At 53.7% G+C, this 27,463-nt stretch overlaps 1 protein-coding gene across 2 annotated transcripts in view; it reads right to left on the bottom strand.

The window, feature by feature from the left end:
* Col5a3 (collagen type V alpha 3 chain) overlaps window positions 1–26,848 on the bottom strand; it is a 40,361-nt gene extending 13,513 nt beyond the window's left edge. The window contains exons 1-41 of one of the 2 annotated variants that reach the window (XM_090337721.1): window positions 26,655–26,848; window positions 20,720–20,881; window positions 20,400–20,589; window positions 20,162–20,318; window positions 19,297–19,401; window positions 18,928–19,086; window positions 17,507–17,620; window positions 17,255–17,401; window positions 16,335–16,382; window positions 16,219–16,260; window positions 15,734–15,796; window positions 15,106–15,180; window positions 14,914–14,997; window positions 14,432–14,488; window positions 14,293–14,346; window positions 13,994–14,047; window positions 13,103–13,156; window positions 12,857–12,910; window positions 12,374–12,427; window positions 11,831–11,875; window positions 11,665–11,718; window positions 11,415–11,459; window positions 11,266–11,319; window positions 11,101–11,145; window positions 9,708–9,761; window positions 9,568–9,612; window positions 9,351–9,404; window positions 7,308–7,352; window positions 7,132–7,185; window positions 6,646–6,753; window positions 6,261–6,314; window positions 4,034–4,087; window positions 3,799–3,843; window positions 3,598–3,651; window positions 3,448–3,492; window positions 2,585–2,638; window positions 2,434–2,487; window positions 2,294–2,347; window positions 2,068–2,175; window positions 1,817–1,906; window positions 1,555–1,608 (exon numbers count right to left, since the gene is read on the bottom strand). In XM_090337721.1, the coding sequence (XP_090193847.1) occupies window positions 1,555–1,608; window positions 1,817–1,906; window positions 2,068–2,175; window positions 2,294–2,347; window positions 2,434–2,487; window positions 2,585–2,638; window positions 3,448–3,492; window positions 3,598–3,651; window positions 3,799–3,843; window positions 4,034–4,087; window positions 6,261–6,314; window positions 6,646–6,753; window positions 7,132–7,185; window positions 7,308–7,352; window positions 9,351–9,404; window positions 9,568–9,612; window positions 9,708–9,761; window positions 11,101–11,145; window positions 11,266–11,319; window positions 11,415–11,459; window positions 11,665–11,718; window positions 11,831–11,875; window positions 12,374–12,427; window positions 12,857–12,910; window positions 13,103–13,156; window positions 13,994–14,047; window positions 14,293–14,346; window positions 14,432–14,488; window positions 14,914–14,997; window positions 15,106–15,180; window positions 15,734–15,796; window positions 16,219–16,260; window positions 16,335–16,382; window positions 17,255–17,401; window positions 17,507–17,620; window positions 18,928–19,086; window positions 19,297–19,401; window positions 20,162–20,318; window positions 20,400–20,589; window positions 20,720–20,881; window positions 26,655–26,727 (3,015 nt within the window). In that variant the 5' untranslated portion in view covers window positions 26,728–26,848. The remainder of the gene's footprint in view (window positions 1–1,554; window positions 1,609–1,816; window positions 1,907–2,067; window positions 2,176–2,293; window positions 2,348–2,433; window positions 2,488–2,584; window positions 2,639–3,447; window positions 3,493–3,597; window positions 3,652–3,798; window positions 3,844–4,033; window positions 4,088–6,260; window positions 6,315–6,645; window positions 6,754–7,131; window positions 7,186–7,307; window positions 7,353–9,350; window positions 9,405–9,567; window positions 9,613–9,707; window positions 9,762–11,100; window positions 11,146–11,265; window positions 11,320–11,414; window positions 11,460–11,664; window positions 11,719–11,830; window positions 11,876–12,373; window positions 12,428–12,856; window positions 12,911–13,102; window positions 13,157–13,993; window positions 14,048–14,292; window positions 14,347–14,431; window positions 14,489–14,913; window positions 14,998–15,105; window positions 15,181–15,733; window positions 15,797–16,218; window positions 16,261–16,334; window positions 16,383–17,254; window positions 17,402–17,506; window positions 17,621–18,927; window positions 19,087–19,296; window positions 19,402–20,161; window positions 20,319–20,399; window positions 20,590–20,719; window positions 20,882–26,654) is intronic. The other variant, XM_090337725.1, reaches the window with a different exon arrangement.
* Window positions 26,849–27,463: the final 615 nt, after the last annotated feature.

The following is a 27,463-nucleotide window of genomic DNA, read 5'->3' as shown; positions in this document are numbered from 1 at the left end:
GGAGAGTCCTTGGTGTCCAGTTTATGTCAGTTTTTAATCAAGAGACCCACTGGGCACTGGTGGCTCACGCCTGTCATCCTAGCTACTCAGGAGGCTGAGATCTGAAAATCAAGGTTCAAAGCCAGCCTCCTCAGGGAAGTCCCTGGGACTCTTATCTCCAAGGAACCTTCAGAAAACCAGAAGTGGAGGGGTGGCTCAAAATGGTAGAGTGCTAGCCTTGAGAACAAAAACTCAGGGACAGTGTGCAGACGCTGAGTTCGAACTCCATGACTGACGAAAAAACAACCACCAGTGAAGCAGCCTCAGGAATGGAGTTATACCAATGTGAAGATCCTGTCACTGGGGATCATAATAATGACAGAGGATGGATCCAGTCACCACATTTTTTTGGGGGGGAGGCCAGGCCTGGGGCTTGAACTCAGAGCTGGAGCTTGGGCTTTCTCAAGGCTAGAGTTCTATCACTTGAGCCACAGCACCACTTCCAGCATTATATATATAAAACCAAGGAATCAAACCTGAGTCTTCCTACATGCTAGGCAAGCACTCTACCACTAGGTCACACTCCCGGCCCCTACTGAAATTGTGTGTGTGTGTGTGTGTGTGTGTGTGTGTGTGTGTGTGTGTAGGCTTGAACTCAAAGCCTGGATGCTATTCCTAAGCTCTCTCTCTCTCTCTCTCTTTTTTTTTTATGTGGGTCATGAGGCTTGAAATCGGCCTGGGCGCTGTCCCTGAGCTCTTCAGCTCAAGGCTACTGCCCTACCCTTGAGCCAAGCCCCACTTCCTGTTTTCTAATTGGAGGTGAGAGTCTCAGGTCTTTTTGTGCCTGGGCTGGCTTTGACCCTTGATCCTCAGATCTCTTAGCAAGAAGACGTGCACTACCGAGCGAGCCAGGAGTCGAGCCTACAATCTTCTGATCCATAGTCAGATGCATTATTCATTGCACCACTGGCCTGCCCCTGAGCTCTGGAGCTCAAGGCTAGGTCTCTATCATTTGAGCCACAGCCTCACTTTCAGTTTCTTGGCAGGTGATTGGAGATAATAATCTCATGATGGATGGGAATGTGGCTTAGTGGAAGAGTGCTTGCCTAGCATGCATGAAGCCATGGGTTCAATTCTGCAATACCACATAAACAGAAAAAAGCCAGAAATAGCACTATGGCTCAAGTAGTAGAGCTAGCCTTGAACAAAAGAAGCTCAGGGACAGTGCCCAGGCCCTAAATTCAAGCCCCAGGACTGGCCAAAAAAAAAAAAAAAAAAAAAAAGGAAAAAGAATCTCATGAACTTTCCTGCCCCAGCTGGCTTCGAACCACAGTCCTCAGACCTCAGCCACCAAGTAGCTAGGATTACAGGCGTGAGCCAGCTGAAAGAGGAAAAAAATCAATTTTCTCTAAGTGACTCCACTACCCTGCCAATGGCTCAAAACTGGGTGTCTTTGGTCTGTCTGATCCCAAAGGTGGCTAAGCCTCTAATCATGGTCAAGGCCCAGCTTTGAAGGTACCCCAAGAGGCCCCTACGCCACTCTCCACCCAGCAGAAAGATGTGGGCTGTACTTACATTGGCCCCGATGGGACCAGGGGGCCCCTTGTCACCCTTCAAGCCAATGGGTCCCTGGGGGAAAGAATGGATTACAGTTATGAACCCCCACAAGGGAACCCCATGTCTTACCTTCACCCTGCAAGTCCCCCGAGCCATATTCCCAGGAATACGGATTCCTGGGAACCCTCACCATAGCTGCCCCCATTTTGAGCTTCTTTTCTGCTTCGCAGACCCAACCACGCACATAATGGGGGTGGGGGGAACCCCAGATGATACTCACCGGGTCACCGGGGGCTCCTTGGGGACCAGGGAAGCCTGTGGGTCCTGGTGGTCCCTCTTTCCCAAGAGGCCCGAGGGGGCCCAGTTCGCCCTGCAGAAGTACAAGGGAGATGGGTCAGTCTACAGAGATGGGGTGTCTGTCCCCCACCAATCTAGGCATCTGAGTCCCTCCAAGTCATAGGTAGATTTCATCAGAAACTTTAGGGACAGTCACCCAACATCTCAACGTCTCCCGTGGGGCCATGCACTCACCTTGGGGCCTTCTCTGCCTTCCAGGCCTGGGAGCCCCTGCTCCCCGGGAGGTCCCGGGGGCCCTGGGGGGCCTCTTTCACCCAGGGGCCCTGGGTCCCCAACCTTTCCCTAAACAGGAAAAGGGCACACCATGAGTGAGAGTGGTTGGTGGGGGTGCATCAGAGATCCAGTTCCCCCAGTTGGTACAAAATAGGGGAGGGGTTGTTCCTCATGGATCCACATTTACCTGTGGGCCCAGAACACCAGCGGGTCCAGGTGGGCCTGTCTGACCTTGGAAGCCCTGGTGAGAACATTAAATGTGGGGGTGAGCACGGGAGAGGAAGAAATGGAGGGTCTGGTAAAGTCTGGGGTCAAAGGTTCACTTACCAACTCTCCTCTCGGTCCAGGGTACCCTGATACCCCGTCTTTCCCTTGAGGACCCTAAGAGGTAATGTATAAGAGTTGGGGTATAGATAGAGCCATCCTCTTCCTGGTCCCCTCCCACTGGACCCCACCAGTTCAGGGTGACCTTACTCACAGGGGGCCCCTTTGGCCCAGGGAATCCTGGGGGGCCTTGCAGACCAGGGAGGCCCTGAAATGAAACCAGAAATGAATATTGTTGCTGTTGAATTACTCCTGCTACACTCTCCCCAAGCCCCCCATTCCAAACCAGCATACAGCCAGGAGTGGTAAAGCCCATCTGCAATCCCAGCACTCAGGAAGCTGAGCTCTGAGGATCGAGGTTCAAAGCCAGCCTGGACAGGAAGTCCCTGAGACTCTAATCTCCAATAAACCAAATACACACACACACACACACACACACACACACACATCCAAAAAAAGAAAGAGGAAAAGAAAGAAGGAAAGAAAAATATAAGGAAAGAAGGAAGGAAGGAAAGAGGGAAGGGAAGGAGAGAGAAAAAAGAGTTCAGTCTGGGCTATACAGAAGAGACCCTATCTCAAAACAAAATCATTATCACTGTGAGTGCTTCCAGTACATTGAGCTGTCTGACGGTGTGTTCTGTGTGTGTGTGTGTGTGTGTGTGTGTGCTGGTCATGGGGCTTGAGCTCAGAGCCTGGGCTTGAGCTCAGAGCCTGGGCTTGAACTCAGAGCCTGGGCGACGTCCCTTCTTTTGCTCTAGGTTAGCACTCTACCCCTTGAGTCACAGCTCCACTCTCAGCTTTTTTCTGAGTAGTTCGTTGGAGTTAATCGTGTCACGGACATTTCTACTCGTGCTGGTTTCGAACCAGGATCCTCAGATTGTCAGTCTCCTGAGTAGCTAGCATTCCAAACATGACCCACTCCCACCAGCACCCGGCTCTTCCACTTCTTATAAATCCACTAAAACCATCATAATTTGGGCCATAATGTTACCCATCTCCTCTCCCCCCCCCACTCACCTTTTCTCCAGGAACTCCAGTGGACCCATCCTGACCTACGTCACCCTAGAACAAAATCAAACAGACTCACGCCACAGCTGGAAAGGAAGGATTTGGGGTGGGGGGCTGAAGGGCTGAGGGAGGGGGTGGGGCGGCCTTGGTGACCCCTACCTTGGGGCCGGGTTGTCCTGTGGCCCCTGGCTGTCCTCTCTCTCCTCGGGAACCCTGCACAGAAACAAAGCAGGTGACACCACTCCCAGAGACCAGGAGTGACGCAGCCATGACACTGCCCCTCCCAGCCCACCACACCCTTCTCGGCCCCCCTTCTCCCTCCCCAAAACGCAACCAAGTCAGGGCTCCTTGTTTTCTTACCGGTGGTCCTCGCTCTCCTTCTAGGCCTGGCTGTCCTGCTTTGCCCTGAAAAGCAAATTGATTGAGGAGAAAGCAGAAATAGGATGGATGGGAAGCACAACAGTTTGCCACACACTACTCAGAAGCTTACACACACACACACACACACACACACGCCCAGCACCCACCTGGAGGGCGCGCCAACAAACGCTGTTCCCCTCCACAAACCCTTCCCTCTCCCAGGTTCACAGCTCACCCGCTTTCCTTTCTCTCCGAATGGTCCTAAAGGACCTGGAAATCCACTGGACCCCTGATAAGAGAGACACAAAGAGTGAGAGTTAAAACTGGCCGGGGGTGCCCCTCCTTTTAGGGCTTTTCCAGTGGCTTCCTTGGGTCCTTCCAGCCCCAGGCTTTTCCAGAGTAGCCTCCCCTCCCTCCCTCTGTGCCCTTCTCCCTCCATTCCAGCCACAATGTCTCCTTCCGTGTTTTCTTCCATGTCTCCCTGACATACTCTCACATTTCGGCCTCAGGACCTTTGCACAGGCTGATCCCCTGATGCCCTGTCCTATAGCCAATAGATTAGATTCTGGCCAGCCTAAATTAAAGGAGCAATTCTTTTTTTTTTTTTTTTTGTCAGTTGTGGGGCTTGAACTCTGGGCCTGGGCGCTGTCCCTGAGCTCTTCAGCTCAAGGCTACTGCCCTACCCCTTGACCCACAGCGCCACTTCCCATTTTCTAGTGATTCATTGGAGAGAAGAGTCTCACAGTTTTTAGTGCCCAGGCTGGCTCTGAATGGTGATCCTCAGATCGCAGCCTCCTGAGTAGCTAGGATTACAGGTGTGAGCCACCATGCCTGGCTAAGGGAGCTTCTCTTAAACGCTCATGAATGTCTACGTCACTACAGTGTTTTGAATGTGATCCCAATGCCATTTATGTCCTGTGCGTGCTATCAGGAATCCTGTGATTTTACACACACACACACACACACACACACACACACAATTATCAGAGCTTTAGAAATACAAATTGCAAAAGCAAGATGACTACAAGAACTCCAGGAAAATCACTAAAGGAATTAATATAGTTCACTGGAAGGGTTGCTCTACAAAAGCAGAACTAAGCCAGGCATGGGTGGCTATGCTTGTAAAAGGAGATTGAGATCTGAGGATCAAGGTTCAAAGCCAGCCAGGGCAGGAAAGTCAGTGAGACCCTTGATCTCCAATGAACCACCAAAAAGCTGGAAGTGGTGCTGCGGCTCAAGTGGTAAAAAACGCTCAGGGACAGTGCCCAGGCTCTGAGTTCAACCCTCGGGGGGACTGGCACAAAAGAAAAAGGCAGGGGAAGAGTAGGGATGCAGCAAGGCCCAGAATTGTGGGCGTGGTCAGTTGGTGGGTGGGCGTGGCCTGTGGCGGGTGGGCGTGTCCCGATGAGCGTGGGAATCTGGCTGGGCATTAGGGGGTGTGGGATATTGCTAGATGTACCACAGGCATGGTTAGGGTGTGAGGGGTGTGGTCAAATGCTGGGTGTGACTTGGGGGTGTAGTCCGGTGGAGGGGGCGTGGCTCCGTGCTGAGGGCGTGGTCCAGGGCTTGCCTAGCGTGCTAGGGGCGGGACTTAGGCGGTAGGGGCGGGGCCTAATCACAGGAGCTGATAGGAAGGTGTGTCCTGCACTGCAGGGTGGGGAGTAACTCACTGTCTAACTTCGAACCCTCAGGGATGAAAGGATGACCTGGCTGTGACTTCTGTCCCTCCATTATCCACCAGGGTTGATGGGGCTGAGCTAGCTGGCTAAGTGGGTGTCCCCCCTTTTCATACCCTTGGTAGAGAGTGTGCTGGACACGACACCCCTCCAATATCAGTTCTGCCACTGCACCCTCCTCTCTTGCTGCCTGGCTACAGATACTCCCCCTTACACATGCTCCCCATTGAGGCCATCCACCCTGTTGGGGGTGTGACCAGGGGGCCCCTTGCCAGGCCAAATCTGTGGGACAACCTGATCTTAAATTTCGGCCTCCAAACTCTGAGCTAAACAAACCTCAGGCACTGGGTTATAATGACAGAAAACAGACGGATACAGCTTCCTTCACTGGCTCAGCAGCTGGCGCAATCTGAGTCACATTAAATAAGGAATGTGTGCCATTTTTGCTTTGGGGCTGGAGCTTGAACTCAAGGCCTAGGCACTGTCCCTGAATGTTTGTCTGTGTGCTTGTTTGTTTTTTTTCACTGAAGCCTAGCTCTCTACCATCGGAGCCCCAGCTCCACTTTTGTTTTTCTGATGCTTAATTGGAAATAAGAGAGAGTTTCACAGACTTGCTTGCCTGGGCTGGCTTTGAACTGCACTCCTCAGTTCTCAGCCTCCTGAGTAGCTGCGATTATAGACGTGAACTACCAGTGTTGCACAGCTCAACCCTTAGACCAATGCCTGGACCTCTAGCCGTGAGTCCCTTTCCTGAGTCTCTTAACCTCCAGCTCCCTGGCTTCTTACCTTAGGTCCTGGGCGTCCTGGGTAACCAGGGAGACCGGGTACCCCAAGTTTTCCCTGCCAAGAAATGATGAGACAAAAGGTCAGACAGTGCCAGCTGAAGGTGGGAGGGGAAAGGTCAGGATATGTGAAGCAGCTAGAGGAGAGAGAGTGAGTTCGAGTCCTGCTGAGAGCTAAGGTCATTGCAATTATGGCCAATCTCTGTTTCCTGGCTTATAAAATGATAATAACGATGGTTACTACACACGGTGGCAAAGGGATGAGGATATGAGCAAGACTTGTTCTGAGAAGCTCAGCTGAGCTACTAAGAGCACCTGTCAGGGCACTTGGGGTCCGTCTGCAGCACCCCGAAAAAGGCCAAGATCAGAATGAACTGAAATTAACCCACCTTCTCCCCAGCTGCTCCTGGGGCACCCTCTTCACCCGGCAGCCCCTCAGGGCCCTTGGGCCCCTCGGGCCCATCCTCACCCCGGGAACCTGGGGGTCCTGGTTGCCCCTGGAATAGAAAAGAGAGAGAGACACTGAAGCTAGAGCCTGTGGCTGGGGCTTATGACCTCAGCCACTCAGGAAGCTGAAGATCACGGTTCAAAGCCAGCCCAGGCAGCAAAGTCTATGAGATGGTCCTGGCTGGTGAACCACCCAAAAGCTGGGAAAGAGGCTGTGATTCAAGTGGCAGAGTACGAGCTTTGAAGGAAAAAGCCAAGGCCCTGAATTCAAGCCCCAGAACTGATATAATCACACACACACACACACACACACACACACACACACACACACACACACACGCACACGCACGCACTGAATATCACGTATCCTTACTGTTTCTTCAAGCCCCATCTTAGTCCTCAAAACCTTTATCTGGAGCTCAGCTTACCCGATCGCCTTTTAGCCCTCCATCGCCTTTGAAGCCAGGAAAGCCATCACCTCCCTGAAAGAAAAAGACAGACAGACAGACAGACAGAGAAACCAGAAGTCAGAGCCTCAGCCAGGAGCCCATTGTGGGGGTTCCCTACCTACCATTCCCCTCCCACAAAACCCTCTTTTTCTCACCCTCTCTCCTTTGTCTCCTTGGAGGCCCCGGTTTCCAGAAGTACCCTGAAAAATAAGTAAATCACCTCTCAGTCTCCTCTGAGGAAAGAATGTTCTAGATTCTGACCCAATCCCCTCCTATCTCCCCTAAACAGCCAGAACAAGTAAATCTAAGAGGAGCAGAATAGGGGAGACCTGGGAGGGAGGGATTCCCCCCTCCAGTCCAGTTGGTACTGCTCCTCCCCCTTCCCTCCCACCCTCACTCTCCCCCCTCCCCCAGCAGCCCCTCTGGGTTGTGGGCCTAGGAAGGGTAAATTTCTAAGCCATGGATTTCATTTGCAGGGACAAGGAGTCCTTAGTGGCTTCTGGCAGGAATGTCCCCTGGCATACACACTTGGGCTGACAAGGACACTCCAGGGCCACCAGCAATGACCCCTGAATACAAGGTAACTATCTAGAGACTGGGGCTATTTCTAACCCAGGGTAATTTCATTATTTACAAGGAAACAAAGTTTGTTTACAACTGGCCTCTGACTTCCCCAACCAAGTTACCAGAATTCAACTACCACCTAAGCTTTGCAGCAGTCTGTGGCCCAAAGCCCCAAGTAAATGGCAGAAATCACAGGGAGCCATGAGCCCCACCTATCTCATACCTTCTTTTTGCATACAACCTACAAGAATCTTGATTTACAAAGGAGACATGGAAGGGTGGGAGTTTCACCTAGTGGTAAGGGTGCTTGCCTAGCATGGAGGAAGACCAGGGTTCGATTCCTTGGTACCACATACATAGAAAAAAGTCATAATTGGTGCTGTGGCTCAAGTGGTAGAGCTCTAGCCTTAAAAAAGCTCAAGGACAGTGCTCAGGAACCCTGAATTTAAGCCCGAGGACTAGCAAAAAATAATTTAAAGGAGACATGGAGATTAGGAATATTTATTCATCAAGAATAATTAACAGTAGGGACGGGAGTTTGGCCTAGTGGTAGAGTGCTTGCCTAGCATGCACGAAGACCCGGGTTCGATTCCTTGGTACCTCATACTTAGAAAAAGCCAGAAGTGGTGCTGAGGCTCAAGTGGTAGAGTTTTAGCCTTGAGAAAAATCCAAGGATAGGGGCCGGGAGTTTGGCCTAGTGGTTAAGGTGCTTGCCTAGCATGCACGAAGACCCGGGTTCAATTCCTCGGTACCACATACATAGAAAAAAGCTGGAAGTGGTGCTGAGGCTCAAGTGGTAGAGCTCTAGCCTTGAGAAAGTCCAAGGACAGTGCTCAGGCCCTGAGCTCAAGCCCAGGACTGGCGCAAAAAAAAAAAAAAAAGAAAAATCCAAGGACAGTGCTCAGGCCCTGAGCCTAAGCCCAGGACTGGCAAAAAAAAAAAAAAAAAAGAATAATTAACAGTAATAATAAGGCAGAGCTCTCATGGCTTTAGGCCTAGAATCCTAGCTACACAGGAGGCTGACATCTGAGGATCACAGTTCAAAGCCCACCTGAGCCAGGAAAATCTGTGAGGGTCTTACCTCCAATGAACCACTAATAAAAGGCTGAAGTGAAGCTGTGGTTCAAGTGGTAGAAGTCCAGCCTTGAGCTAAAAAGCTCAGGTACAGCACCCAGGACCGGAGTCCAAGCTCCAGGACTGGCACCAAGGGGGAAAAAAAAACCTCTGGGAAGCTGTGTCTACCTTCCAATATTTCTGCTAAGTGCTAATAGCTCTGGCCTGTCTTCTTAGCTACTCAGTAGGCTGAGATCTGAGGACTGAAGTTCAAAGCCAGCTCAGGCATCAAAGTCTGTGACAGTCTTATCTCCACTCTGTTACTCAGAAAACAGCCAAAAGTGATGCTACAGCTCAAGGAGTAAAGCGCCTGAAAGGCCCCTTGAGAATCCAGAGAAACATTTGTTTCATTGCTAAGATCTGAACCCCAATTCACATTATACCTGGCCTAGCCAATTCTTCCTTTCTCTTAACAAACACCCCGAAGTTTCTGACCCAGCTAATTCCCTGAAAGCAGTACTAATACCTGCGGGTACCCCTCCCATTCCAGAAAACACACAAACAAACCCCGTGTCACCTACCTTAACGCCCCGAGGTCCTGGGTAACCTGGGGGGCCTGCTGAGCCCGGAGAACCCTGAAAGACAAGGTCAATGCCATCCTGTCTCCCACCCTCCCAGCATCCCCTCCAAGGCCCCCCCCACTCCTCCTCCTCTCCAAGGCCCCCCCCACTCCTCCTTCTCCTCTTCCTCCTCCTCCTCCTCTTCCTCCTTCTCCTTCCCATCCTCCTGCCCACTCACCTGTGCCCCTTTCTCTCCTGTGGGTCCCTCATGGCCTGGATGGCCCTGAAGGAGAAACACACCACGGGTCATCAGAGACCCAACATTTGTCAGCCTCCCTGCCCCCCCTCTCTTCCTTGTCCCCAACCCCTGCTGCTCACCGGAGGGCCCTCAGCTCCCGGGACACCTGGAATTCCTGGATTTCCAGGGGGGCCCTGAAAGAGGAGGAGCAGTAAACGGAGTGTCTCCGAGGGGCTGGGGTTCCACAACAGGCAGGACCCCTTCATCCCCACACATCGCTGGCCAGGAAAGCCAGCTCTACTGAGACTTGCCATGTGACACCAGAAAAGCCCCTTTCCCTCTCTGAGCCTCAGAATTCCTCCTCCTCAGAGAGCTGACATCACTGATCTGAAGCCTGGGAGGGAGCTGGGGACCTGGGCCCATGGCTTGTAATCCCAGCAACCCAAGAGGCTGGGATGGGAAGATCATGGTTCAAAGCTAGCCTGGTAAGAAAGTCCATGCGACATTTAACCTCCAATAGACTATTACAACGTTTAAATTTAAATAAAATCGAGGGAGTTAAGTGTAGAGCAGTTTCTTAGTGTGGGCAAGGCCCTGGGTTCTAGGGACAAAGGTCAGTGTGAGAGGTGTGTCGGAGGAGTTGGGAGCTTCCCAGACACACTCCTTTCTTTAAATGTCACACACTTTACTCCCATCTGAAAAGGATGGCGTGACCCTTACATCCTAGGAGTGCTTCCCAGGTCAGTAGGCGGAAACCTTGGCCCGGCCCAGCCAGTCAGCTTCCAGAAAGAAACACTGTGGCTGATTGCATGACTCTGGTTATCCCTCTAAGGTCCCAGCTGCCCAAATGGTTAACACCACACAGCAGAGGATGGATGTGGGAATACCAACTGGCAGGAGACAAAGCCCGAATCAGATCTGCCCGGAAAGAAACTTGTGTGCCAAAAGAGAGGGGACACAGATGCCCTGGAGTCTCAGAAGGCCCCTGTGTGACAGGAACAGGCTGGCTGTGCCCAGACAATGTCTCCCTGTGTGACTGGCCCAGATGGGCCTCTGCATTCCCACTGCCCCTTCCCCAACAAGAGCACTGTGTGAGTCTGTGCTGGAAGGAGGGAAGGAAGGGATAGGAAGGCAGGGCATAGTGATAGATGCCCATAATCTTTGCCTTCAGGAGGCTAAGGCAGGAGGAAGGTAGTGAGAGTCTGTCTGGAAAAATCAAGTCTAGCCAGATACTAGACACTCAGGGCTCTAATAATCCTAGCGACGCCGAGGGCTAACATCTAAGGATCGGGGTTCAAAGCCAACCTGGGCCAGGAGAGTCTGTGAAACTCTATGTCCAATGAAACAACAAAAAGCTGCCAGTGGAGCTGTGACTCAAGCGGGAGAGGGCTAGCCTTGAGTGAAAAAGCTCAAGGACACCATTGAGGCCTGAGTTCAAGCCCCAGGACTGACAGAAAAGCAGGAGGGGCTTTTCCTAATGACAGAGTTGAGGAAAATTTGAGGTGCTGGGACAGTGAAGGGAAGGTGACTTACCTTCTCCCCAGGGATACCAATGGGTCCCTGCGGGCCAGGGATTCCCTGCAAAGATGGAAAGAGAATGGAGTAAGGTAGGACTGTGAGTCTCCAGATCGGAGAGGCCTAGGGTCTCAGTGGATCATCCCCCACCCCTACCCCATTGCTAGGAAAGGCAATTCCAACCTGGGACCCATGGTTCCCCTGTTGTCCGGGGGGGCCCGGCTCTCCTGGAGGTCCCTGCAGAGGAAGTGGGGGTCTCACGTTGGTAAAGCTGAGGTGATGGGTAGCTGGCATGGACCAAGATCACGGGGGTCAGAGGATCGCATACATACCACATTGCCTTTGGCACCGGGGGCCCCATCACTTCCGGTGACTCCCTGGGGAGGTGGGGGAAAAGAATGTGAGACCAGGGGCAGGGGATGGAAGACAGAGGGTGGAGGACCTCGGAGGATGGAGGATGGAAGACAGAGGGTGATGGAGGATGGAGAATGGAGGCCTGAGGATGGAAGACGGCCTGAGATGAGATGTCAAGAGACAAAAGTAGACAGGCAAGTGAAAAAGACAAGACAGTGACATTCTCACCGGGCGTCCCAGGGGTCCTGGGGAGCCTCTGGGGCCAATCAAACCTCGGGGACCCTGCAAAGAAGTGGGGTACGAGCTCAGCTTTCTGTGCACCTGTGTCTTCCAGGGACAGAGACTCCCCCTTCTCTCTCCACCCCCAGCAGGGGTGGGTGGGGCTGATACGCACCGGCTCCCCAGCCTGGCCAGTGGGCCCTGGAGGCCCCTCTGCTCCCTGTGGGAAGGGGTCAACATTAGGAGGGGGGTACAAGCCCCCCCATCAAGGAGGCCCTGTCCCCCCCTAAATGAGGGATCTCAGAGTTAAGTTGTAACAGAGTCCCCAACACTTGAACTCAGGGCTGGGGCGCTGTCTCTGAGCTTTTGTGCTCGTCTGGCGCTCTACCACTTGAATCACAGCATCACTTCCAGCTTTTGGCTGGATCGTTGGAGGAAGACTCTCAGGGACTCTTTTTTCCTGGCTGGCTCTGAACCATGGTCCTCAGACCTCAGCCTTCTGAGTATCTGGGATTACCGGCATGAGCAACTGGGGCCTGGCCTGGACTTACAATCTGTCTTACCTCTGGTTCTTACAGTCAGGTCTGAGTTCTCATGTCCTTTTAGAGGCACTTGATAACACCCCAAAATACCCCTAATTCAGTCCTTAAATTCTTCCCTCATTGCTGGTCTGAACCTCCAGATCTCCCCACCCCCGCAAAGTCCCCTGTAAACTTACTTTCGCCCCATCTTCTCCTGGGGGGCCAGGTCGTCCCACATGGCCAGAGTCACCCTAGAGTGGGGGACAGAGGGGAGATGGGAAAGGAGACACCCACACACTCAGCAGGAGAAGAGAGGAGTGTGGAAGCCAAGGCCCTGGTGGCTCACGCCTCTCATCCCAGCTACTCAGGTGGCTGATATCTGAAGATCCCAGTTCAAAGTCAACCCAGACAGGAAAATCTGGGAGACTCTTATCTCCAATGAGCCACCAAAAAGCTGGAAATGGAGGCATGGCTCAAGGGGCAGAGTACCAGCTCATGCACAGTACCCAAGCCCTAAATTCAAGCCCCAGGACCAGCACCAATCAAAAAGAGAAGAAGGTGGCACAGGCAGGTGAAGATTTGGACTGCAGCCTTGAGGCTAACAGCAAGGGAGGAGGGGAGGGGTTGAATTGTGAAAAAAAAGAGGGGGTTCCATGGGGGTATAGGAATCATCTACTCACCCTTTCTCCTTTCTCACCAGGCAGCCCTGGCAGGCCATCAAAACCTCGATCACCCTGGGCAAAGAGATACCAGCTGAGTCTTTTTTTTTTTTTTGCTAGTCCTGGGAATTGAGGAATCGAACCCAGGTCTTCCTGCAGGTTAGGTGAGTACTCTACCACTAGGCCAAACTCCCAGCCCACCAGCTGATCCTTGAACCCGTGACTTAAGCAGTCTCTACCACCACCCTGTCCTAATACAAGGCTTACCTTAGGCCCTGTGTCTCCTGGGATGCCCCGAGCCCCATCTGCTCCAGAGCGGCCCTAAAGGAAAGGGAGCCCAAGACTCAAGGATAAAACCTCCCCTGCCCACCCACCCACCCTCAAAAAATAGGAGTTCTGATGAGGCCATCCTGGACGTCGTCTTTATGTGTGTGGCACACTGGATGCAGTGACTCATGCCTGCAATCCAGCTACCCACGAGGCTAAGATGCAAAGGCCGCAGTTCTGAACCAGCCCATTCAAGGAGTCCAGAAGACTTGTATCTCCAGTGACCCACCAAAAAGCTGGAAGTAGAGCTATGGTTCAAGTGGTAGAGTGCCAGCCTTGAGCAAGAAAAGCTCAAGGACAACACCCAGGCTCTGAGTTCATTCCCTAATACATTCTCTCTCTCTCTCTCTCTCTCTCTCTCTCTCTCTCTCTCTCTCTCTCTCTCTCTCTCTCTCTCTCTCACACACACACACACACACACACACACACACACATCTATGACCTAAAAAATAAACTAAAGCAGAGAAAGGAGGGGAGTGTGGTTCAAGTAGTAGACCATTGGCCTCGAAAGCACAAAACCCTGAGAATGTCACACACACACACACACACACACACACACACACACACACACACACGCATGCGCAGAATTCTCATTGCTGGGGTGTGGGAATTTCTGCGCATGTTTCTCCTTCATCCTGGCCTAGGGCCTGGCCACACCTGGACTCACAAGCTGAGCCTTCTCCCCACCACATCCTCCAGACTCCACCAGCCTGCACCCCAGAGCCCGGTGCTCTGCTCCCACCACTGACCCAAGACCCAAGACCCCCAGATAGCACCATGGGACAGACTAGGGGCTGCGCAGGTGGCATGGTGACCCAGGAGGCTACTCACCATCTTGCCTTCTCGGCCGGGAGGCCCAGGGGGGCCCTGCAGACCTCGGGGACCCTAGAAGAGAAAGAAAAGGAGGGAAGGAGAGGAGGAGGGAAGGAGAGGAGGAGGGAAGGAGGGAGGAAAGCAGGAAGGAGAAGGGAGGAAGGGGCAAGAGGGAGAGTAGAGCAGAGGACAGATGTCTGGTGGGTCACTGTAGGAAGTGCAGGAGTTCCCAGCATCTCTGGCATGCCCCCATGGGGTCCCCCTCCACCTTCCAGGGGGCAGACCTGCACCCCACTCACCCTACCCCCCGACCTCACCTGTGGCCCTGCTTCTCCAGAATCCCCTTTCAGGCCTGGATATCCAGGGAGACCCTTGCAGGAGGAGGAGATGGGGTGCGGTTAGAGGGGGGAGCCCCGTTTCTGTGGACCAACGTCCCCCAGACACACACCCTCTTACCACAGGACCTGGGCGCCCGGTGAGCCCGACAGGACCAGGAGGGCCTTTCATGGACAGCTGGAAAGACAGAGAGAACAGAGCCCCAAGTCTCTCCTGAGCTCCCCAACAGTCCCAACAGAGGTGCTTCTGTGGGTCCCCTCAAGATCCCCCGCCCAGATTTGTGAGTGGAACCTGCAGACGTTATCCCTGGGAGGTGGTTAAGTGCGGGTCACAGGAGTGAGGCCCCCAGGAAGGCCTGTGGTACCCTCAGCTGGGGCCTGCCCAGCAGGGGGGAGCACCACGCCCCTCCGCCTCTCAGCCCTCAGAATCAAGGGTCTGGGGCTGGGGGAGCAGGGGGTTGTGTATAGCAATGGAAATCCAAGGCAGTTTTCTTTAGGAGGACGAAGTGCCCCCCCCAACTTCCGGCCAGCCCTCTGCTCTCCTTCCTGCTGTCATCGCTTACATGCAGTCCCCCCAGCACCCCCCTGAAAACACACACACACCTGAGCCTGTTGCAGTACCGCCTGGGCCTGGGCCTGCTGGAAAGACACTGGGGGTCCCTTGAGAGAGCCACTTGCAAACTGGAACTAAGAGAAATCACTGGTGAGGAACGCAGCAAGAGTCCTTCTCTCCCCCACATCAGACTGTCACACTCCCCACCCTGTCACCGCTGGGCCTGCTGCTTTCCTCCTTACCGGCATCATGATTACAGTGCCTGGTGGGCCTCGAACCCCATCAATGCCAGGAATCCCAGGAAGGCCCGCGGGGCCCTGAGAGACAGACCAAGAGAGAAACATGGGTGGAGGGAGGAAAAGAAAAGATACACAGGGAATCAGTGGCAGAAAGATGGAGACCAGGAAGCAAGAGGAGAAAGAGGAGGAGAGAGAAAGAGACAAGGAGAGAAAGCTCCACGCAGGGTACTGGTGGCTGACATGGGTACTTCTAGCTACTCAGGAAGCTAAGACCTGAGGATCATGGTTCAAAGCCAACCAGGGCAGGAAAATCCATGAGACTTGAATTAAGTATCTCCAATTAACTACCAAAAAAACAAACACAAAAACAAAAAACAGAAGAAGTACTGTGGCTCCAGTGGTAGAGCACCAGTAGCCAAAAGCCAAATGAGAACAAAAAGACCTGAGTTCAAGAAACTGGAGAGATGGTTCCTAGATAGGAGTAATCAAAAGGGGGGGGGGGGGAAATCAGTGCCAGGCCTGCCATGGTCTCCCCAGGCCCAGCCCCTCCCATTCACGCTCAAAACTTCAAGATCCCAGCCAGACATCTCATCCCCTGCTAAGGAAAAAAAACACAGGGGAAGTCTCTTACCGGAAGACCCCGGTCCCCTGGAAATCCTGGTGGGCCAGGAGGTCCTGAGGGGCCAGTCACCCCCTGTTGAGATCAGAGAAACAAAAGTCATAGGAGATGCAAAATCTGAGCTAGACTGAATTCAACCAACCTCTGACCCCCCTCCCCCCTCCCCCACACAGGCAGCTTTCAGGAATTCCTGAACCCTTCAGATACACTGGGTCATACCAGCATTGAACTCCACACTGAACTCAACCCTTAATTTCATTCATTCTTTGGACATCAAATACCCAGGCAATATTATACCCCAGTCCCCAAAGGCTTAAATACTCCTCCCCTCTCTCAGCCATGAAAGAGCCAGGTACAGTGTCGCACGCCTGTAATCCCCACACTCAGGAGGCTGAGGTAAGAGGATCATAAGTTCCAGGCTATCCTAAGGTACCTAGGAAGACTGTCTCCAAACAGAAACGGAAAATAGGAAGAAAGGGAATGTGGTCATTACTCACTCGTGGTCCCAGAGCTCCTGGAGGTCCCTCAAACTGCTGTCCCTGGAGAGAGAAACAGGTATGACCCCCTGTCCAAGTGAGCCCCTCTACCACTGCAGATCGCCCCTGCCCCTCACCTGCTCTACCACAGCCGGTTCTCCTTTGGCTCCCTTCTCACCAGTGCCCTAGAAACAGGAATAAGGAGAGGAGATGTGAGCCAGCGCCGCCCTTCCACACAGAGGACCCACCCACTTTATCTGCATCCCATCCTTTCCTCAGCCAATAGGCATCGAGCTCCATCTCCTCCACCAATCAGGCAGGGCTACATCCAGGTGAAGGGCGTGACCTCTTGAGGGCCCTCATTCAGGTCAGTGATTTGGCCAAGTTAGTCAAAGCCTATGGCCAGTTGCAGCATGGTGAACGGTCTGTGTCTCCGGTGAGGAGGAATGAGTTAAAACCATGCTTGATTCTGGACAGGCACTCAGGCTCTTTACCTCACCCTCTGTCCAACATCAAGGCAAGAAATGTCATTTCCTCCAGCACCTTGGCTAAAAATACCATCTCTCTTCTCTGCTGAGGAGCTCCAAGCTTTCGCAGCTTTCACCACCTCCCGTGAATTCTGGAATTTTCTAGCTTGGCATATCCATTCAGGGGTTTTGGCAATGTTGCCCTAGCCTGCTTCAAATTGGGATCTGCCTACCGCTGTCCCTCTTGTCTCTGGGACCAGAGGTGCAGGCCATCACAACCAGCGTGCCTGTTGACATGGGATCCCACTAACTTTTTGCCTGAGCTGGCCTCAAACCACAATCCTCCCAACGTCTGCCTCTTGAGTAATTCGGATTACAGGCATGCACTACCATGCTTGGCCTGAGATCCCCGTGCCATGCCACAAGGCCCAAGAACTCAGTTTCTGCAATGGTCCCCATCACAGATATACTTTCATCCACCTCCAGCTGCAAGACCCAAGTGGCGCCTGTCCCCAATTGGCTTCCTGGCTGCTTTTCTGCTTTCCCCTGGTGTTCATCTGCAGAGCACCCCACCCCCATCTCAGACTTACAGGAAAGATCTGGAACTCAGTTCTGGATGGCTGCTCTGCTGCTCGGAATTCCGGAAGCATAGTCGGGCGCCCTCCTTCTTCATCCTCCTCGGCTGTGTCAATCTCAGGGGTCCTTAGCCCAATTCTGCTTTCAGGGTCCTTTTCCCCATGAGAAGGTAGGGGCAGGCCTGCTTTGATCTTTTGCTTTATGCCAACCCCCTTCCCCCCATGAACTGGGTCTTCCCTTTCTAGAACAATCCATGTACTACTGACCTGGAAGATGGTAACGTTTTGGCCAATGGTCACAGTGGTGGTGAGAATCACAGGTGTGGCAGCTGGAGACGTGATTGGAATTGGTGTCTCCGTGTTGGCAACAAGAGTGGAAGTCTGGAGTGGGTAAGTATCAGGAATCTGGGGTCAGGTTGATCAATACAGGTAAGAGATCCAGCCATCAGTGGTCACATCTGTTGTCCCAGCTATTCAAGAGGCTGAGAGCTGAGGATCTCAGTTCAAAGCCAGCCTGGGTGGGAAAAGCTATGAGACTCTTATCTCCAAGGAACCACCAGAAGACTGGAAGTGGTGCTGTGGCTCAAAGTGGTAGAGCTTAGAGACATTGTCCAGGCCCTGAGGGCAAGTCCCATGTTGTCATGGGACTTGAACAACAACAACTATATCTTTATATACATATGGGCTCCCTGGTGGCCAGTTGGGCTGCAAGAATGAAGAGCAGGACTGGGCCATAGAGCAGAGCCTAGCTAATTCCAAAGCCCACAGAGATCAAGGCCAAGATCTCAGAGCCAGATTTCTGGCAGACTAACCCCATGGCCTCTCCCAGGACAGAGCTCAGTGATCAGCCAGCCAGGCCACAAAGAGTCAGCGCCTTCCGGCCTGGACAGCTACAAAAGTGGTCAGGGTGGAAGGAAGTGGGGGCAGGGGATGAAGACCTGGGAAGCGGGGGTTCAGAGCTGAGGAAGGGACTGGGATGAAGCAGATGGCTTCTGGTATCTATTCTGGGACAGGAAGATCTGGAATTGACTCATGGGACAACCAACGATCCCTCAACCCAAATAACACCAGAGGGGCTTGAACTCAGGGCCAGGGCACCGTCCCTGAGCTTCTTTTTTCCTCAAGGCTAGAGCTCTATTACTTGAGTCATAGCTTCACTTCCAGCTTTTTGGTGGTTTCTTGGAGATAGGAGTCTCATGGACTTTTCTGCCTAGGCTGGTTTTGAACTGTTGTCCTCAGATCTCAGCCTGCTGAGTCGCCAGAGTTACAGGCATGAGACACCAGTGCCTGACAATGCCAAGCCACTTATTGCTTTAGCTGTTTTGTCAGGAAGGATCTTGTGGTTTTGTGCTTTTCTTTGGGTAGTCTGGTCCGTGAGTTTTTTTTGGGGGGGGGAGAGGGGTGGTTTGAAATTGGGACTTGAACTTGATATTGGATACTTTCTTTCCTTGGCAGACACTCTACCACCTGAACCGTGCCCGCAACCCATGATTCTCCCTTCTCTTCCTCTCTTGTACTTAGCATAAACTGGGGTACATTATTACTGGGCTGTTGGGTTGAAATGGGGACCTCCTTGAGTGCAGTCATCATTTGAGAGAGACCCAGAACTCAGCAGCCAAAGACCTAGGGACCAAGGTTAGAAGGAGGGGTCAGAGACCCGCGGAGTTCGAGGCTGGCAGGGGCCTTACCTGCTTCTCCAAGGCACTTGCGGGCATCGAAGTTGGGGCCAGGTTTTCCTTGTTTTTTTTCCTTCCCTTCCCCTTGCGACCACGGCCTTTCTTCTTCCCTTTCCCCTTCCCCTTGCGTCGAGGAGGGGGGGTTGGGGTCTCTGGCTTATTCTGGGGTGTCTGGAAAGAGTACCATGTTCAGGCCTGGTGCACCCCAAGTAAAGAAGGTCACGCAGGATCTATCCATCCTTGGCTAATCGTTAAGTCTTCCCCGTTTGGGATCGAGAATCCTCCATCCCATTTTGGGGGCACACGGGTGCAGGATTCACTCCTGCCTGAGCACCAGAGTCAGGGGAGACTCCAAGTAGGGCAGCAGCCCCTTCCACTCACCCCTGCAGTTAAGGGATCCTCTGGTTCGCAGCCAAGGAGGTACAGCTTGCAGGTCTGGAAGGCTGCCTGGGGGTCTGGGATTATCAGAAGCTCTTGGATGTCCCCCTGACAGAGGATGGGGAGAGGGGAAAGTCACAGGTGGCCCCCAGCCCAGTCCCAGGGCTGTGCACCCCAGTCTTTTCTTTCTTTTTGTGCCCATCTCTGGGTTTGGACTCAGAGCCTGGGCGCCGTCTCTGAGGAACTTTTTTACTTTAGGCTAGCGCTCCAGCACTTTGAACCATGGCGCCACTTCTAGTTCTCTGGTGGTTCATTGGAGATTAAACTCTCACAGACTTTTCCTGCCCAGGCTGGCTTTGAACTTGGATCCTCTACATCTAGAGGCCCATCTGGGATAAGGGCTCTGCTCAGCACAGCCTGAGAGGCAGGGACAAATGCATCCATGCAGGGCAGATGTTGGATGTGGCCTGGATGCAATTCCTTCTCAGAGCTTCTGAAGGTGACTAAGAAGGTTGCCATATATTTCCTGATAGGTGGGACAAAATATTTATACTCTGAACGGGTGCAGTGGCTCACACCTGTAATCCTAGCTACTCAAGAAGCTGAGATCTGAGGATCGCAGTTCAAAGCCAGTCCAGCACTGAAGTCCTATGAGACTCTTATCTCCAATTAACCACCAAAAACCGGAAATGGTGTTATGGCTCAAAGGGTAGGGTAGTAGCCTTGAGCTGAAGAGTTCAGGGACAATGCCCAGGCTTGAAGTTCAAGCCCCATGATCAACCCAAAAAAAAAACCCAAAAAACAAACAAACAAACAAAAATTCAAAGCCACCCTCTGCCTCAGTTTCCCTCAACTCTGAGCTCCCTACCTCAAATCTCTCTTCCTGAACCTCCAGGGTCCCCAACACAGTCCGTCCAGCCGTACTGATAAACGCAGGACCCCGTCCTGTCAGAGGTGGCTGACTCTCACAGTCAACGACCCATGTGGCCACATCACCATCCACGCTGACGGCTACACGATGCCACCTGCAAGGGCGGGGGGGGGTAGTCTCCACACAGGGCTGTGTCACCCAGTGGCAACCTGGGGACCCCATTTGATCTTCTTACCTGCCATCTGTGAGGTTGATGGGTGGAGGGAGGGGAGGCCAGGAGGCCTCTGCAGAGTCCAGCACTGGCCCCAGTGCCAGCCCGAACTGCCTGGCACCCTTTTCATCATAAACAGACAGAAGCACAGAGTGACCAGCCGACTGGACCCGCAGAGTGGCCAGTACAGAGAAGTTCTCAGGGAATTGCCCATCTGGGTGCAAGGAGAGAGAAAAGGGATATGAAGGGGGACAGGTCAGATGCCCCCCCACCCCCACCCCGGCCCCAAGTGACATTCATGTCTCTCCAGCCCACTTCCGGTCCCTCCTCCTGCCCACACTCACCTGGGAAGAGTTCCAGTGTAGGGACACTGAACACACCGGTCTTGCTCACTCCGAATGCACGGTCACCCTCTGGAACTCTGTGGGGACACAGGCCAGGCTTTTCAGGGACCCCAGCCTGGCCCCCACGCACACCGAGAACCTCCAAGACATCCACAGGCTCAGCTGTAGAGAGAAAACCAGGGCGGGATGGGGTCGTTAGAACCCAGCCCGGGACCCTATGATTATGAGCGGGAAAGAAGCAGTGTGGCTGGGCCCTGGTGCTCAATCCTGTGATCCCAGCTGCTCAAGAGGACCAAGGTTCAAAGCCAGCCCAGGCAGAAAAGGCTGTGAGACTCTTATCTCCAGTGAAAGCACTAGAAAACCAATTGTGGCTCAAATGGTTGAGCTCTAGGACCAGCGTGTGCGCTTGCACACATACACACACACACACACACACACACACACACACACTCACTCACACTCATACATACTCACAGCAAATAGGCCTAGGACTCAAAACATACTCTCCTCCTCCCCCCCCCCCCCCCCCCCGCTCCAAATCACAGATGTGTGGGCTACATTAGTCTGTTGACTCCTTGTTATTTATTTTTTCCTCTTGGTTTTGGTGAGGAAAACTTAAGAAAAAAAAAGCTGACCTAGTTCTAGAATGAATCAAAACTTCCTGGCTTGAGCCCCAGAGCCAAACTTTTGTCCCTTTATTTCTTCCTGCTCCCCCGCACTGGCCGCCAGGAGCCTCTTTGCCAGGGGAAACCCACGGAGGGGGGAAGGGAAGGGGACCTGTGATGTTCATTCCCCGCCCCCTTGGAGTCTCCTCCTGTGACCTCCAATTCCTCTGAAGAGCCTCAGACCACCTTCTTCCACCCCGAGGGCCTCCATGCTCCAGGCACCGCCTCCCCTGATTTTCTTTGGAATCTCTTGACCCCTTTGATTTTGGCTTTGGTTTTGTTTTGGGTTTTTCTGCTAGTCCCAGGGGCTTAAACTCAGGGGCTGTCTCTGAACTTTCCTACTCCAGGTTGATGCTCTACCACTTAGAGCCACAGCACCACTTCTAAGCTCTTTTTTTTGTTGTTGTTGATGTTGCTCGTTGGAGATAAGACATCCCTGCCTGGGATGGCTTTGAACTGTGATCCTCAGATCTCAGTCTCCTGAGTAGCTGGGATTATAAGCATGAGTTACCACTGCCTGGCTTCTATTGGTTTGATGTTGATTTTGGTTTCACTAACTTTAGACTGGCGTGGAACTCAAGGTCCTGCTGTCTCTTTCTCCCGAGTAGCTGGGATGACAGGAGAATGCCAGCCTGCCCAGCCTAGAGGCTAACTTCTTGTTTGGTACCCACCCCCTGTGTAGTCTTATGTAGTCCTCTCCCCTGATTTCTTTCTCCCTGTCTCTCTCTCCTTCCTTCCTCTGACCTCTCCCTTGGGACTCTGTCACTCTCTGAGCTGTGAACATCCACAATAAATGGCTTTCTCCCTACCCCCCCACCCCCCCCCCCCCCCGCCTGCTCACAACTCAGCATCATCTCCAGCCTCTCCCTCTCCCAATCTAGAAAAAGAAGACACTGATGTGGTCCAACCCAATCTGAATCCAAGCCTCACCCCAGGGCAGTCATGAACAGTGTTAAATGGAACCATATGGCTTGGGTGGGGGCAGGTGGGGGCTTCCCCTGAGCCCCCACTGGGCCCCAAGCCCCTGTCCCCTCCCCCACCCTCAGCCAACTGTCCCACTAACCCCCTGACCCAGCCTCTTGGCAAGAAGTTAGATTCAGCCCAATCTGTCATGATCTCACCCCTGCCCCCCCCCCCGCCCTGCAGCCGGGGTGGGGAGGGGTGGCTTTGCTGATCTCACCACTGGAAGTGGAACTAGGGGGGGCACATTTGGGGGAGGTAAAGGCTCAGATGGAGACCCCCATCCTAGCTCATTCTGTGCCAGGAGTCTCTAGTTCCAAACTCCACAGACTTCTGGCTACAGGCCCTGATTGTGCGCCCTCTCTCTCTCTCTCTCTCTCTCTCTCTTTCTCTCTCTCTCTCTCTCTCTCTCTCTCTCTCTCTCTCTCTCTCTCTCTCTCTCTCTCTCTCTCTCTCTCTCTCTCTCGGCACTTGAGCCTCACTCACCCAGCTCTTTTGCTCTTCAGCTATTTGCAGGTAGAGCCTCAAGTTTTTGCCCCAGAGCCAGCCTCAGATGATAATCCTCCTATCCCTATCTCCTGGTAGAAGTGGGACTGCAAGTGTGAAACCAATTACACTCGATTTCTTGATCAAGATGAGGTGTCACTCACTTTGTATTTCCACTGGCCTAGGACTTCAGTCCTCCTGATTGGCACATTCCTGGGATTCTAGACAGGTGCCATCACCCCAGGCCATCTCGGTTCCATTTTCTTTATTTTATTTGTTTGTTTTGTGTCAGTCCTGGGGCTTGTAACTCCAGGCCTGGGCACTGTTCCTGAGCTTCTGTTGTTCAAAGTTAGCCGTCTACCACTTGAGCCACAGTAGCACTTCCAGCTTTCTCTGTATATGCAACACTGAGGAATTGAACCCAGGGCTCTTCGTGCATGCTAGCCAAGCACTCAACCACTAAGCCACCTTCCCAGCCATCTGTCCCATTTTCTATTCCTGTTTTTCAGTTCTCTGCATCCAGCCCTGAATCCACCCTCTGTGACTGGTCTTTCCATTTCTGATGCTGTAGGGCTTGAACTCAGGGCTTGGGTGCTGCCCCTGAGCTTTTGAGCACCAGGATAACACTCTACCACTTATCCACAGCTCTATGTCCAGCTTTTGGGCGCTTCATTGGAGATAAGAATCTCACAGATGGGCCGGGAGTTTGGCCTAGTGGTTAAAGTGCTTGCCTAGCATGCGCGAAGACCTGGGTTCGATTCCTTGGTACCACATACATACAAAAAATCTGGAAGTGGTGCTGAGGCTCAAGTGGTAGAGCTCTAGCCTTGAGAAAGTCCAAGGACAGTGCTCAGGCCCTGAGCTCAAGCCCAGGACTGGCAAAAAAAAAAAAAAAAAAGAATCTCACAGACTTTTCTGCCTGGGACTGGCTTCAAACTGTGGTCTTTAGATCTCAGCCTCCTGAGTAGCTGTGATTTCAGGCATGAGCCACCAGTGCCCTACTTCTCAACATGTGTTTAACTGTCTGAATCTTTCTCTGCCCTACCCCCATCTTTAATTGCCTGCTCTGTGGCCGGGCTATGCAAGAGGTATTTGGGTTACAGCCCTCTAGGGCTAAAGATCTGGACTCCCAGGCTCTCTAGACCACAAGGGTCAGTTCCCATGGGGCAGTGGGGGGAGCAGAAAAATCAACCCAACTGTCCCTCCTCCAGGCTGGGGACAGGGGAAGGCTCAGAGCTCTCTGTGTCTCACCCTGCCCCACCCCAGCCTCTATACAGTGAAACGGGGTCTCTCCCGGGGCCATGGCTCATTCCCATTGCAAAAGTCCATCCTGGCATCTAACCCAGAGAGCTCCTGCTTCAGTCTGCTGTCCCTTGTGTAGTGACCTTTGGGGAACTGACTGGCCTTTCTTTCCATGGCTGGCGAAGGGAAAAGAGAACACACTAGAAGCATTGAGTTCTGCCTGCAGGGCTGGAAGATTGCGGAGTGAGGGGGGGGTCTTTCAAGGACCTACCCCCCGCAACACCCACACAAGCACACATGCACCCTCTTCCTGTGCTGGCCAAATCCCTGGGGAGATGCTGGGTGGGTGGGGTCTAAGACACAAAGGGTGGCAAGCAGGGAGCAAGTGGGGATGAGGCTAGGATCTCCATTTCCAGGGAGATGACAGAGCAGAGATAGGTGTGGACATATAAATGGGGGTGTCGGGGCCGGGAGTTTGGCCTAGTGGTAGAGTGTTTGCCTAGCATGCACGAAGACCAGGGTTCGATTCCTCTGTATCACATACATAGAAAAAAGCCAGAAATGGTGCTGAGGCTCAAGTGGTAGAGCTCTAGCCTTAAGAAAGTCCAAGGACAGTGCTCAGGCCCTGAGCTCAAGCCCAGGACTGGCAAAAATAAATAAATAAATAAATAAACAAACAAATAAATAAATGGAGGTGTGTGTGTGGATGAGATTGTACAAGTGTGGGTGCCTGGATACAGGGAGAATGGGGAGGGGCCAACTGATGCATCCTGCAATGCATGCGAACCCAGTGCCTATGGTGTGTGTTTGGTGGGGTTGGGCACATGGCTGGGTGTTGGTGTGAGTGGATGTGTGTGTTTGGTGGGGTTGGGCACACGGCTGGGTGTTGGTGTGAGTGGATGTGCAGGCCATAAGGGGGTGGTCCTGAAGGTGTCAGCCAATGAGAGAGAGGGAGAGAAGTTGAAAGCATAGGAAGGTGACAGGGACTGGGGGTGTCTGGGGCGTGGCCACCTCGTCCCCAGAGTCTCACAGTCCCCATGGCAGGAGCACGTGCGCGTGCGAGCACGGGAACAGGGCAGGCACTCCCGGCACTGGAGGGAAACTCGGGACAGTGTGGGGACAGTGTGGTACCGCGTGCGTGCAGGTGTGCCTTGACTTCTGGGAGATTCCCCCCTCCCGAGGATCTTTCTAGATTAGGAGGAAATCTGGGATCCTTCATGCCACCAACTTCAAGGAGCCACAGAGACCTCTTCCCCCCCCCCCCGGACCCGCCCCTCCCCACCCCCCCTCAACCCTAGCCTTGCAGGGAGCCCAGCCAGATGTGCACAGCTGGGCGTGCGTCAGCTCTGACTCACACCGTCCTGGGGGCCCCCTCCCGCTCACCCCCACCCCCGCCCCCGCCCTGGGAACTCTGAGTGGGGGGGGGGAGGAAGCCCTGAGAAATTTTTTGGGAAAAACACTTGGTCGGGGGTGGGGGAGCCGCGCCCTGCGCCTGAGGCCCCCGCCCTGCGCCCCGCCCCGCCGCGCCCCGAGGCCCTGTCCGTGGTGCTGACCGCGACTCTGGGGAGCGCGGGGTGGGGGGAGGGCGCGTGGGCCAAGCCCGGGCAGAGGACAGGGAGGAAGAGTGGGGTGAAACCATAATCTGGGGGTCCCCTGGATTGTCCCACACAGACACCCCCACTGGCCCCTAACCTCAGAATCAGAGTCTTTTCTACCGCCACTGGGTGGCAGCCACAATGATTCTCACAAGGCCACACAATCACACCTGTAACACTCTTTCTTTCTTTCTTTCTTTCTTTCTTTCTTTCTTTCTTTCTTTCTTTCTTTCCTTCCTTCCTTTCTTCTTCTTCTTCTTCTTCTTCTTCTTCTTCTTCTTCTTCTTCTTCTTCTTCTTCTTCTTCTTTTGTGGGTCATAGGACTTGAACTCTGGGCCTAGACACTTAGCTCTTCAACTCCAGGCTACCACCCTACCCTCCCTCCCTTCCTTCCTTCCTTCCTTCCGTGCCAGTCCTGGCTCTTGAACTCAGGGCCTGGACCCTGACCCTGAACTTCTTTCACTCAAAGCTAGTGCCCTACCACCGGAGCCACCGCACCACTTCCAGCTCCTTGTGGTTCACTGGAGATAAGATCCTCTTGTCTAGTCTGGTTTCGAACCACTATCCTCCAATCTCACCCTCCTGGGTAACCACGATTACATGGCTCTGCTCAGTGCCAGCACTCTGCTAACTTGAGCCACAACTTCACTTGTGAGATGAGAAGCCTGGGACTTCTGACTTCTTCTGGTCCACTGGAGATAGCAGTCTGGCTTTGAACCGCTATCCTTGTATCTCAGCCTCCTGAGGATTGCAAGTGTGAACGACGGGGCCAGGTACACCTTCATTTCTCCTCCTGTCAACACAGCCACACGTTTCCCGGTCCTGTTCACACACACACACACACACACACACACACACACGCTGTCCCACCTGCCCATCAGCCAGAATTGGACATCGTGTTCACATGCAACTCGCGAGGCCTCCATGTATCCCCCCATCTGCCCCATCCGCACCCCCAAAATCCTGTCCCTCTCCCTCCAGGCTCACCGGCCAGCGTCCAGGGCAGAAGCTGCAGCGTGGCCAGCAGCGAGCAGAGGCCCAGGCCCCGGCGGCCGCCCATTCCCAGCCAGCTGGGGCCGTGCGCAAGGCTGGGGGGAAAACCCGGACCGACGGGGCGGCTCCCGGGACTCAGCCGGGCAGAGTCGGGGCGGCCGGACCCAGGGAGGACCCGCGGGAGACTGGCAGACCCTGCGCGCCCGGCCGCGCCCTGCGCCCTAGGCGCCCAGCGGGGAGGAGCTGGGGGAGGGGGCGGACCTGGGGAGGGGAGGGGAGGCGAGTCTGCCCGGAGCGCTGATTGGCTGGCCGGAGCCCGGGCTAAAACGAAGGGGGGAGCTGGAGGGGGCTCCCCACCCACCCACAGCGGAGAAGGGCCACTCCTAATCGGTCTTAGAGCTCCGAGTTCCAGCCTTGGCTCCGTCCTCACAGATCTGAGGTTCAAACTTTCAGCCATTCAGAGGCCTGGAATTAGGGTGCGCTATGGCTTACAGGCAGCCTCACCCCCAAAGTCGCACCCATCCAAGACCCTAAGCAGAATCCTCCTCCTGCCCCACCCAAATTGCCCCCAAACTGGCTTCCTATCCTCACACCCTAAATTGTCGTCGCTCTGCTGCTTTCCCCGGGATATTCCTTTGCCCTGCTAAGATTAGAATCCAGGGCTTCCCTGCAAACCACGGAGCTGCACCTCCCTCCCCTCCCCCCTCCACCGCTCCCCCTTTCCCAAAGGGGACCCAAAGGGGTGTCTCCTCAGTCCTAAGTACACTCCCACACACACTGGCAGCTATCTCCCAGCCCAGGCT

Source organism: Megascapheus bottae, chromosome 1 (genome assembly GCF_031878675.1).
Source record: "Megascapheus bottae isolate mThoBot1 chromosome 1, mThoBot2.hap1, whole genome shotgun sequence".
Taxonomy (NCBI): Eukaryota; Metazoa; Chordata; class Mammalia; order Rodentia; family Geomyidae; genus Megascapheus; species Megascapheus bottae.
This window is presented reverse-complemented; position numbering and strand designations above follow the sequence as displayed.